At 41.2% G+C, this 11,778-nt stretch overlaps 2 protein-coding genes across 7 annotated transcripts in view; both read left to right on the plus strand.

Moving 5' to 3' along the window:
- Positions 1-352: 352 nt before the first annotated feature.
- On the plus strand, positions 353-4,906 carry LOC123519497. Its single transcript, XM_045280848.1, has 3 exons — positions 353-542; positions 1,212-1,324; positions 2,409-4,906. The coding sequence occupies exons 1-3, from the start codon at positions 391-393 to the stop codon at positions 2,558-2,560; spliced, it is 417 nt and encodes a 138-aa protein (XP_045136783.1). The 5' UTR covers positions 353-390; the 3' UTR covers positions 2,561-4,906.
- Positions 4,907-5,604: 698 nt separating this feature from the next.
- Positions 5,605-11,778, plus strand: part of LOC123519675 (protein argonaute-2-like) — a 24,302-nt gene continuing 18,128 nt past the window's right edge. For 2 of the 6 annotated variants that reach the window (XM_045281162.1, XM_045281166.1), the window contains exons 1-3: positions 5,605-5,732; positions 11,041-11,250; positions 11,478-11,683. In XM_045281162.1, coding sequence (XP_045137097.1) covers positions 5,714-5,732; positions 11,041-11,250; positions 11,478-11,683 — 435 coding nt within the window. In that variant the 5' untranslated portion in view covers positions 5,605-5,713. Of the gene's footprint in view, positions 6,114-8,340; positions 10,670-11,040; positions 11,251-11,477; positions 11,684-11,778 lie in introns of those variants that run through there. The other 4 variants (XM_045281164.1, XM_045281165.1, XM_045281161.1 and 1 more) reach the window with 4 other exon arrangements.

The raw sequence follows: 11,778 nt of genomic DNA on the forward strand, positions 1-11,778 counted from the left end.
TAGACTAGGAAATGTTCTGAAGGATCTTTTGATTATTAGGATCCCCGAAACTATACATAACTGATTTTTGCCCACAGTTTACCTTTATGGTGATCTTGCACTTAAGATTTTCCTGAATAGTGAAATTTACTACGTCTCATTATTTATTTTATTATTATTATTATTATTATTATTATTATTATTATTATTATTATTATTATTATTCCGAGTACGTATTTCTGAGTGACTATTACACAACTTGGTTCCAATTACAGTAGACAAGGCTGATAGTACTAACACCAATCATCACATCAGCTTGTAATATTTTTTTATTTTTGGTATTTGGTGATCATCAGCCTGTACGAAAGTTTAGGAGCTGAGTGTTTATAATAGACGGCCACCTCGACCAGCATGGCGTTACCCTTCCTCTACCACGGCTCCTTCTCTCGCAGCACTGGGCTGTTCTCCGCCCTCGCCAAGCAGACCAAGCTACTCAACCTCAAGCCCACCAAGAGGATTGACTTCACATTTGATCCCTTCACTGACAATGCCCATGTAGTGAGGTAGGAGCTTAACAAACGGTGAAAAAATAGCTTGCGTCGTCTGCCACCGTCCGCCAGTAGACTGTCAGTGGTATTATTATTGGCCCATTTTCTTGTTTTCCTTCCTTGTACCTTTCTCTTGTTGGTTGATACACACGATGGGTATATGTGGCTGTAAATGTCAGTGGATTTGGTTATAGGGTGGGTAATTAGGTGGAAGCAAATGTGAGAAGAGTAAAGTTGCGAAGGTTCCAGATCGAGGTTAATAATCCATTGAGCCCCGCCAGTTACGTTTAGCCGTTGACAGAGGCAGCCAGTTTTACTTCACATTGATGTAAGACTTGCAGGGTGTCCTTATGACTCAGGGAGGCTGTGAAAAGTTAAAATTTGTACAAGCAAGAGGATTAAATTACTCAACTTTACCGGGTGTGGTAAAGTCGTAGGTAATATTTTAGTAAGCCGCATTAGTTTTTTTTTTTTTTTCGAATTTTCGCCTAGAAGGGGTAATGGGTTTATTAAAGGAGTCATCTAAAGAGAGGTATGTAGGTTGATGTAGCTCTGAATTTACCAATAGTACTTATTAATGATTGAAGGAATATCTAAAATTATGGTCTGTGATTCTTAAAATGTGTCTTATAGCATCATATTTTAAGTGGGTGGAGGTTAATAAGTTACTTGTTTTCCCCACAGAAACGTCGTCAATTATTTTTATCAAGACAAAGTCCGTGATACCAACCCTAAGTGTCTTTTGAAGACCAACGTCGTGAATGACAGATCGGAGCCAATCATCGTCGTCAAATTAGGTGAGGTGACACACAATGCCTTCGGTAAAACTACAGAACCACTGCTCCCCCCCCCTTTCCTCTACCCTTCCCTCTCTCCCCCCCCAACAAGCTTGGGGGACTGGGGAATCGGGGGTTTTTGGGGAGGAGCCTGGACCCCCCCTACAACACTAACATAAAACTAACCTAACGTAACCTAACCTAACCGGGGGGGCACAGCCCCCCAGACCACCCAACATCAACTAACAACATAAACCTAACGTAATGTGACCTAACCTAACCGGGGGGACACAGCCCCCTCTGGAGCCCCTCCAACACTAACCGGTTCTCTTATAGCTTCACACAATATGCCCTACCTCTACCAATACCCCTCCTCACAATACCTTAACGAAAGGATGAAGGTCCTGGCTGGTCCTCTTCTCGATTGTAAACTGACTTGCATCGCAGGAGCGATGATTTCCCAGTAATCAAATTCGCAACCTTTATAACTAATGTCACTGGTGGCCATGGCTGAACTGCGCACACAGATTTCTCTGTGCACCTGTCTGCCCAGCTGTGCCCCGCCTACCAATACATATGGCAAATTCCCATTGGCGCAGCTCGTGGTGTTAAGAAGTGGTGGCACGTTATTGGACAAAAGAACTATAGACACAATAAGAATCCTATTCAGCAGTTACCCACAAACCCTAGCTAGAAACAAATGCAAGTCAGTGTACTTCTCATTTCCGAGTGTGATGGAGCTCCGTGGCTCGCCGCAGCTTGTTGGACTTAGAGAAAACTCACCGAACACCACACATTTGAAGGCTTGTGTACGACACACTAAGGCCGAGCACTCACCAAAACTCTCACTGACGGTAAACACGTTATATATACTGCACTGTCCTATACGTATTATAGAGATCGGCGTGGAGCAGTGATTCTAGAGAAGAACCATGCCTTCTTTTAATTTTATTTTTTTTTTTTTTTTTTTTTTTCCTTCCTTTGCTCTGTCTACTTGTAAGAACATTTATTGAGTATAGTGTAGAATTTTTGGTTTTACATTGTTCCCATGTTGCACATAAGCTGAGATATAATACATTTTTCTGAATATATATTTTGTTTTCAGTGGATGACAAAAAGATTGTGTTCAAGACCAACAACCTCAGTTCACTTGACATCCTAGTGAAGTACAATGAACTAGTGAGCAGCAAAGTGAAGGTAGATGAAGCTGTAGATGCAGCTAAACCAGTGCTCACCAAGTCACAGAAGAGGAGATAGTCTATAAAACCACTGTGTAAATACTTTCATGTACATTATTCATTATTTTTGCTACAGGGGTACTTAAATCTAGTGAAGAATCATTTGAGGCCAAGAAGCAGTGTAATATTAGACTTTTTTGTCTCGTATTAAGTTTCTGTCACCACTCCCACAACCACCACCATGTCAACTCAGGCACAGCGCAAGTATGAGGCCACCATGAGCATTGTTAATAAGGTGTATGACAGTGTTCCGGCTTTTACCGACATTTTTGATGAGGATTCATGGTACATCTTTGCAGTGTGCTTCACCATGGCAACAATTTTCGTAACTTTCATTGCCTCCCGATACATAACATTAAAACCGGTAGAGTAACAACAGCAGCAGGCATGGCAGAGACCTGACAGGGATGTGAGGTTCAGTGCCTCCTTCCCTCAGTTTCCTTATATGCCCTTCTTTTATAATCCATCATTTTTATTTATTTATTTCTTTTATTTTTTTTCCTGTATTATTTTCCCTTATCAAATGTTTTGTTGTTTTGATAAGTGGTGTGATTTATTTTATACCAGTTTGAGTTGAATAATGAATCTCATTTATGAATCTGACGTGAAATGTCAATGTGTTTGTGGCACTCTTGAACATCCTTGTCCTGTAATGTTCTATAACACTGAATCACATGATTTTTATTTGTTATCCTGCTCTTAGTTTCAAGTGACATTCCCAACTCAAAACCAGTAGATTTGTCAGCATTTGATATGATAGATTGATTCATATAGATTTATCAAAGTAGTGCATATATTTTGTGTCAAATATTTCTTATGATGCGTCATTCATTTAATATGTATTTCAGATGCTTGAAAATTGGTGATAAGTTTATCTAGTCATGTGTTCTCTGGTAAACATTCAGGTTGACAACTATTGTTTTTCTACAGTAAGTCGTTCAGTGTCTTACTGGAATATCAGTCCTTAGCGTCAGGTGCTAATATGAATCTACATTGCCATGTTGCTGTTATTGAATCTGTTGTCTATGTGTGAATTGCCACCTTCCTTCCCTTGCATTGTTCTAGTGCTTTGTTAAGTCATTGTTATTTAGCCCAAGGTTTGATGTACACTGGGAAACACGGTGTAGATATGGTTTGTTAGTAATTGGGTATCAGAATGGTGTTTACAAATTTTTTATTTATTTGCTCCTGTGTGTGTGCTCAGAATTTGTCTTTTATCTATTTTTAATGGAAAAGAAATTTTTTCACATTTTCTAGTTGTTTGTCAAAGAAGCACTAGAATCTTAAAATGGAATCAGGGAAGGAGAGGAATGTTTAGGACACTGGCCAAGTACTAGACTGTTGTTTGTTCTAAATATGAAGTATACTGTAGTACCATGTTGGTATTACAGAAACTTTTTAGTCACGCCTGTATACTAGTCAACAATTTGGGCATGAGTCTGCATAATGAAAGATCCATTATGCTTGTTACCATGTAGTTCCTCTGCTCCTCTTACATTGTTTGTTGAGATTTTTATCCTTTCTTCTTTTTAATGGGGAAAGTACTGTTTACCTCAATATAATCATGGTAATGTGTATGTAATGTTAATAAGATGGCTAGTACAAGTCATGGGACAAAAACTTCCTTCAAAAGTTTAGTTTAACTTGCTGATTAAAGGTCAGTATAGATAAATTGCATGTGTGTTGCTTAATCACTCATTCTGTATGGTCTGTGCTTGTGCTGTACAGTGTCTGAGGTTGACCTTGCATGGGGCTCTTTGGGAAGCCTCTGAAGCTTTATGAGGCTGAATTTTCATGACAATATTTAATTAAAATATGAAAGATAAAATCCAAAGTAGTATTTCACTAATGTACTACTGTGCATATGAGGATAGCTCGCCCCTGGTGAGATTTCCCAGTTCACCTCTTCTAGCAGCTACTGTTTTGATTCACTGAAAACTATAATAGATTTTTTTGCTTCAGCCAATTATTTATTGCTAAGGTAGTTGAGTTTTTTCTGCAATTTGTCAGTAACTCAGTAATAGGGATGCAGCACCAGTTATATAAATTCGGTCATCATTAAGGTAATCCAAGACAAGTATGAAGAGAAACAACCAAAAAAGTGTTAAAAGTGTACAAGATTGGGAAAATTTTAGCGAGGCCTGGAGATTATTAAGTAGAATGGAATGTTTTTTTTTTTTGTATGATTTTTTTTCAGTTTACAGTATATCCTTCATTTTCCACTGCATGGATATAAAGTGGTGGCCCTAAGAAGACAAGGTGCAGTGGGCAGCTACAGTGTTGTAGTGACATGAGGCTCTACAACCCCTCACCCCTCACTGGTTCTTGTTCTTTATGATTCTTCTCATTAAACTGTTCTCATTATTGTGACTTTTTTTATTTTCTTATTATAACACGTTTTAATCAAATGTCACAAGGGTAAAAGAAGAAACAAATACAGTATAAGAAGGCCATAAATATATCCTGCAAGTACTCCGGCGTTTTGGACTCCAGGACATTCATCAGAGATGCTGAAAAGAGAAGAGAAAGCTCTGGGAAGCTGCGCTGAATTCTTTTCAAAGGAAACTTATCTAGTATGTCGACAGGAAAAGCTTTTCCGAAATTAATTCTTAAAATGAGCCATAACTCTCTATATTACTGGATATTTACAATTTGCATGGGAATAGCGTAAAGTAAGAATATGCTATATAAGTAGGAGAAAAATGTCCCCCCCCTGAACCTCTTCACCCCTTCCCCATCTCTCTCTCTCTCTCTCTCTCTCTCTCTCTCTCTCTCTCTCAAAAGGAAAGTTGATATATTTAAACTACTAAAGAAATATATCACTAAAAATAACGAGAATGTATTTGCCAAGACTAATTTGTTGATTTCTCGAAGACTTTAGCAAAAAATAAAGTAATTTCGTTTGAATTTTTAATCGATTGAATATTTTTTCATCTGCACATTCAAGAGGCTGTAACTACGTTTTATTTAGTAAAAATGATAGTTTTTAAAGTGATATAGCAAACAAAGTTGAAAGAATTATTTTTTTCTGGTTGAGTGCCAAACAATACTGAGGAAAGAGAACCGCCGCCTCAGTCTTCCTCGGACAGGAAGTCACTAACGCCATTTTCAACACTTCCAAGTCTGAGATTTCTCTAGTTTCGTCCTTAAATTAGCGACTATTGTAGAGTTCATGTACCCTGTCGGGCAGCGTAAGTATTGGCGGGGTGTGTGGCAGCGTTGTGTAGCCTTAGCCAGGGCGGGACGGAGCGTGAGGGGGACGCTCCCGTGAGGTGACCTGGTTCACGGCGACGCCCCGCTGTTGACCTGACCCACGTGGAGGCCCCGCCCACCACGGCACCAGGTGGGTCAGGAGCAGTAGTACGGTGGGCCAGGAGTGAGTGCCAGGAGCCGCGGCACCACGAGGAGGGCCACCCCGCCGCGCCGCCCCCAGCACCAGGGTCGCGCCTCGCCCGCTGAGTGAGGGCAGGGCTGTGCTGGGCTGTGGCTGTGCTGGGCTGCGGGTTTTGTCACTCATCACACTTGTAGGGGCCTCGGGATGCACAGAATCCCTCCTGGCTGGGGGAGTCATGGTATAGTGGGGCTGTTTTCACCACTTCCTGGTTTGGCAAAATGTCGGTGGTTTGTTTGTTTGAGTAACCTTCACTTAAGTATTTGTTCGTTTGTTTTCCCACCAGTGCGAGTCGTAGTGGTTCAGTTTGTCTCTAGTTGTTTCCAAGGTGACATTTGTAGTGACTCATTAAGTTGAAGTCATTGCGGAAGGTTACTGAAGCAAATAACATAAGTGTCTGCTAAGGGCTACCCATTATTAGTATTATTATTACCATTATTTTTAGTTTTTTTTTTTTTTTATTAATGGCTGGTCCAAATAAGTGTGTTATATAGTCATATTGAGTAGCACAGGTTTCATTTCTATCTGAGGCTTCTTCAGTGCATCCAGTTTTAAGTTAGTTTCTCATTTTAAGTTGAGTTGACCTGTGTTGTTTTGTGTTGAGTGATGGGGTCATGGTGGGTGGGGTGCAGGGGTAGGTGGGTCTGTTCCTGCAGGATATAATGGGGATGTCCAAGGCCAGGCACAAGAGTGTTGCCCTAGTGTCCCTCCTGGGTGTGCTGGTGAGGGCTGGCTCGGAACACAGTGTTGATTCCAGTGGCTAGGTTGTGGCTCTCTGTTGGCCTGTGTGTCAGTTTTGTGGAGGTGTTGGCTGGAAATTTCTCTTTATCAACTTTGCATTTTTCTAGAGGGCACTTCCTTGTTATTGAGAACTGTACTTATGTAACGTCAAGTTTCCTTATTAGCCAGTTGATTGGTTCACATATATGTCTGGTTTTGTCTGGTTACTCCCTATTATTAAGGATGGGTTGATTTATTGAAGTTGTAACAAAATTTCTTGTATTGATCTGCTGAGGTCATTGACACCACCACCAGGGTCTTGATAGAAAGTGTGGCCAGTTTCTCAAGTAATTTGTACATACACTTGTTATGTGATATTCTATAATGATGGTACATAAAGAGAAGAATCTACTTAACTCCTTCAATACTAGGACACATTTTTACTTGAGATTTGTGTACGTTTAGACCAATTTATTTAGGGAGGGTCTATGGAGGTCAGAAGATTAATGGCCACAGTCTTCACTATTTTAATCCCACACGTGAGTTTCTGAAGCTGTATAAAATCATCAAATGGTAAGCAGGGAGAATATGGAAATGTATCATGGTACTCAAGGGGGTTAATTGATTTTCAGACCAGTGATTTTGACCTCTTAGGCACATATTGACTTTTAGTGACACACCAGGTGGGCACACTCGGGTGGACGTGCTCTGTTTGGCCTTGGATTGGTATAGTGTAGTGTGTGTGTCCGGACATTGTTAGTTGAGGATCTCATGGATTGGTGTTGAAGAGGGCAGTGTTGGGTCAGGCTTGATGAGTCACCTTATGCTCACAGGTCACTTTTGTAGGCATTATCCTTTGTTTCTCAGTAATTTGCCTGTGATTTATTTGCCATTCATCCTTTCTGTAATACATTATTCATTCTTTTCCCTTCACATTATGACTGTAAAAGCTGAGTTGCATGGTAAGCTGAAAAGTTGCAAGCCATGCATGACCAGCATATCCTTTAGCTAGTTAATATATTTTGCTTTTGAGTGGGTCCAGGAGGCATACTGTATTGTGCTATGCTTCTTGAGGGATTTGAGAGCAATATATGGTATATACAGTAAATTAATAGTTAACCAGGACTCAGGCATCCAGTACTCTCAAGCAGCTGTCACACACCAAATATAACAGCAATAATTAAAGAATTAAGACCATTGTAAATAATGCTCCATTGATGTGCTGTGCCATGCTGTGCCATCCTTGTCTCTGAAAGGCAGTCCTATAGCTAGCCAGTGTCTGTTACTGTTACCTCTTGGCTTGGAGTACTTGTTGAGGCATTATCTCTGTGATTTGCCAAGTTATCTCCCATGGCACTCTTGAGAAACACAACCACTTCTCCCTTTGTCCCTGCTTGTGTAAGGCCTGTACCCTCCATGCCTTGTGTCACATTGGTAATGCCTCAACACTATAGTTCGTTCATCCAAACAATCCATGCCGAAACTGTTAGTTCGGTTGGCAGCCCTACCCACCCCTGCCGCCACTAAACCTTCCCGACACTTAAATTTTCTTCAAGTACATTTATTTTTTCTTCACTTAACTCAATAGATATACAAGTTTATAGCTTGAAGAAAAATAAATGTACTTGAAGAAAATTTAAGTGTTGGAAAGGTTCAATGGCGGCGGGGGGGGGCAGGGCTGCCAACCGAACTAGCAGTTTTGGCCTGGATTCTTTGGATTAACAGACTTTAGTACACACCATACACCCTACAAAACACACCACTCAGGTGATCTCTATACTCTCCTCTCTCTCTCTCTCTCTCTCTCTCTCTCTCTCTCTCTCTCTCTCTCTCTCTCTCTCTCTCTCTCTCTCTCTCTCTCTCTCTCTCTCTGGTCACACCTGTGTTTCATTTGTGGTGCACTGTAAGTAGATTTTGCCATCTTGAATCAGATACACACACACACACACACACACACACACACACACACACACACACACACACACACACACACACACACACACCATTGCTGGCCTGCTCCTGTTCATGCACACAATAGTGTATTTACTGCTGTTTTGTAGCAGTGGACTAGGGTAGGGTACTGAGGGTTAGGTTAGGCATGCTTCATGAAGTTAGGAAGTCACCACATCAGCTGACACCTCGTAAGTGACATCAGATGATTGTAGCTGCCGTTATGGTCTTGTCAGTACATTAATGATGGTGAGTGCTCATGACCGGTTACAATCTCATCTTGACAAGTATAACACATGCAAAGTGCAAGGTAGTTTGTCAGCGGTCACAAACGGGTAAAGATTCAGTGAATGTGAGTAGCTGCTTGGAGGACAGAGGACATCAAAAAGCCTGAATGATCATTATTAGTTCACAATTCACTTTTCACTCATGTGTACAGGTGAATATTGTAAATTATGTTTGAAAGCAGGTAAGATTCAACCAATTTGCATGCCAGATTAACCTTGGATGCCTGTTACTTGGGAATTTACTGTGTATATATCTTTATTTCAGTTTATGATGAGATATGTGATGAATTTACAGGTTTGGGATACTGTGTGTTGCTTAGGTGAAGAGTTTTTTATATGAATTCTGTCATATTAATATTAGAAACACTGCTGGGGAAACATTTTAGCTGTTGGCACTAGGCTGTGATCTGAGCTGTGAGGGTCTCTGTATTATTGTCTATGTTAAGTAGGTTAGAACTCTAGTACTGTAGTGTAATTCTCACCACCACCTCTACCTCCCCACTTCTTCACCACCTCCACTATCACAATCACCTTCAAATATGGTGCTGTGTGTCATAGTTATAGTCAAACACATGTCTTCAGTTGGCCTAATATAATATTTAAGCAGTTGTTCATTGAGTTACCTTGTGGTGGGACCAGTGAGTTTTATCAGATGTCATGATTTCTCCTGGAAACTTAATACAAGTGAACTTTAAGCTGAAATTACTACTCAGTTTGTAGTGACTTGTAAAAGACACTCGAAAGAAGAGGACAGTGATTGTTGATGGGAATAAGATGGTGGCTGATGGACTCCATGGAATTTCAAGTCACACCATATACCATTTTTGTATTTGTACAGTACAAGGGTACATGTGTTCTTGTATCATGGCCTGCAAACATTCTTTAATGACTCTGACATTATATCAGTGATTGAAACATCATAATAATGGGCCAGCACAGTGATACCAGTGACTAATGTTTTCAAACAGTAGGGTGAGATGTACCAGATGTGTGCCAGCCAGGGCCTGTCTGCCGCCAGGCCTCTGCCAAGCTGCTGTCGGGCTACTGGCTGGCCTGTCTCACTCTCACCACAGTGCATGTTGGAATGGTCTCCCTCCTTGCTCTTCCTCTCCCACTCTTCATTGTTATGCTTGCTTCAAGACTATATCTTTGTATTCTGGACTATTACATACATATACACAGGCTCATTTTCTGTTTGTAGAGCAAGGGAAGATTTTATTGAAAGTTTCTTCCTTTCAATGCAAGTTCATGTGTTAAAATCCATATCTATTACAACAAAATACTACTTGACTTGCATATCTATGTTTGATGCCTGTTCATAAACTGCCCCCCACCCCTTCTCCTTCTCCTCCCAACATATAAAGAGACAGCGTGACAGAAGAGTCTCTTGTACAGACTGTTAAATTGTAATCTTTTACAGTCTTGTATAGCATACATTCAATGCTTTACATAGATATGTTGGAATTCCAAAAGCAAATGTTTACACAACCCTTTTGGTGATATATTACATAAGGGAAATCCTTTCCTGTTAGTGTTTGTGAGTCCCTGTGAACTACCTTCCTTGCTTTCATCACTCCCTTTAATATTTTGAGTCCATATGAACCACCTTCTTTGGTTTCATAATTCCCCTTGGTATGATTGGTGGTGGTATATATTAATGACTAAGTGTGTCCACTATGCTTTAATGAACTCCACCTAATCATATTTTATCACTTATCCAAATTTCAGTGATAATTTAAAAGAATATTGCCCAAAGCCATTGGCAAAGGAATGACAAAAGGTAATTATCCTATGTAAGGAATTAGAATTAATTCTAAAGTTAGGCTAAATAAGAATAACTTTCCTAGTATGTGGAAAGATATTTTTATTGTGTCAGGAGTTTGGAAGATGTGGGGAAGGTGAGTGTGTCTGGCTGTGTTGGTGTAGCCCCCCAGGCCCGGGACCCAAGGACCAGCTGACTATCCCCCAAAGCCCCACCCAGTAGTGTGTACAGAAGGGGTGCCTGTGTATGGGAGGCTGTAGGTGGAGGGTGCCAGGTCATGTCAGGTCTTTAACATGGAGGAGGTGGACTCAATTATGTGTTCAGCTGGATCCATCATCTGTGAAACATTATCCTTCTTGCATTTGCTGATAGATTTTGTTTTGTTGTAGCACCTGGTCCTCCTGGCCCTCCCGGCCCTCCCACGGGCCCGGGGGGACCCCCAGGACCAGCTGGCCCCCCAGTGCCCCGCCCCATCACCCTACCTCCGGGACCCACCCCTGCAACTGGACCAATAACAACCATAGTGGCGCCTGCTGCAACGACACCTGCTGTGGCCACTGGCACCGGAATATCAGCCCTGCTGCCCCCAGAGCTGCCAAGTATGAGTGTTATCCATCTGTTTTCTCCCGTGTAGTATATGTGAACCATCATTATCACTGTGCTCAACAAATATTTCTGGCATATGCAGCTCTAATCCCAGTAATTAGGCAACCTGTAGTTTGTTCCAAACTACTAAAGGATGAGAGGTAAGTTCTTTTAGCTCTGATATACATTGTTTTAAGTATTCCTCTTAGTCACTACTGTAATGTGTAGCTTTTCTTAACAGCATTCGTGGCACCAAGAAGACCCAACCTTGGGCGGGAGGGTCGGCCCATCACCCTGAGGGCCAACCATTTCCAGATCTCCATGCCTAGGGGCTACATCCACCACTATGATGTCAGCATTCAGCCTGACAAGTGCCCCAGAAAAGTCAACAGGGAGATTATTGAGACTATGGTCCATGCATTTCCAAGGATCTTTGGCAGCTTGAAGGTGAAAACATTGGATGGGTTTGTCCTGGATATAGCTCTGATTTGTGGATGCTGTTGGTGTTGATATCTTATACAGTTTCACGTTTTGATGGTAAT

Source organism: Portunus trituberculatus, chromosome 45 (genome assembly GCF_017591435.1).
Source record: "Portunus trituberculatus isolate SZX2019 chromosome 45, ASM1759143v1, whole genome shotgun sequence".
Lineage (NCBI taxonomy): Eukaryota > Metazoa > Arthropoda > Malacostraca > Decapoda > Portunidae > Portunus > Portunus trituberculatus.

Coding starts and splice junctions, on each gene's coding strand:
- LOC123519497 (XM_045280848.1), top strand. CDS start 391: ATGGCGTTACCCTTCCTCTACCACGGCTCCTTCTCTCGCAGCACTGGG. Junction 543..1,211: donor GACAATGCCCATGTAGTGAG/GTAGGAGCTTAA, acceptor TTTTCCCCACAG/AAACGTCGTCAATTATTTTT. Junction 1,325..2,408: donor AATCATCGTCGTCAAATTAG/GTGAGGTGACAC, acceptor TTTTGTTTTCAG/TGGATGACAAAAAGATTGTG.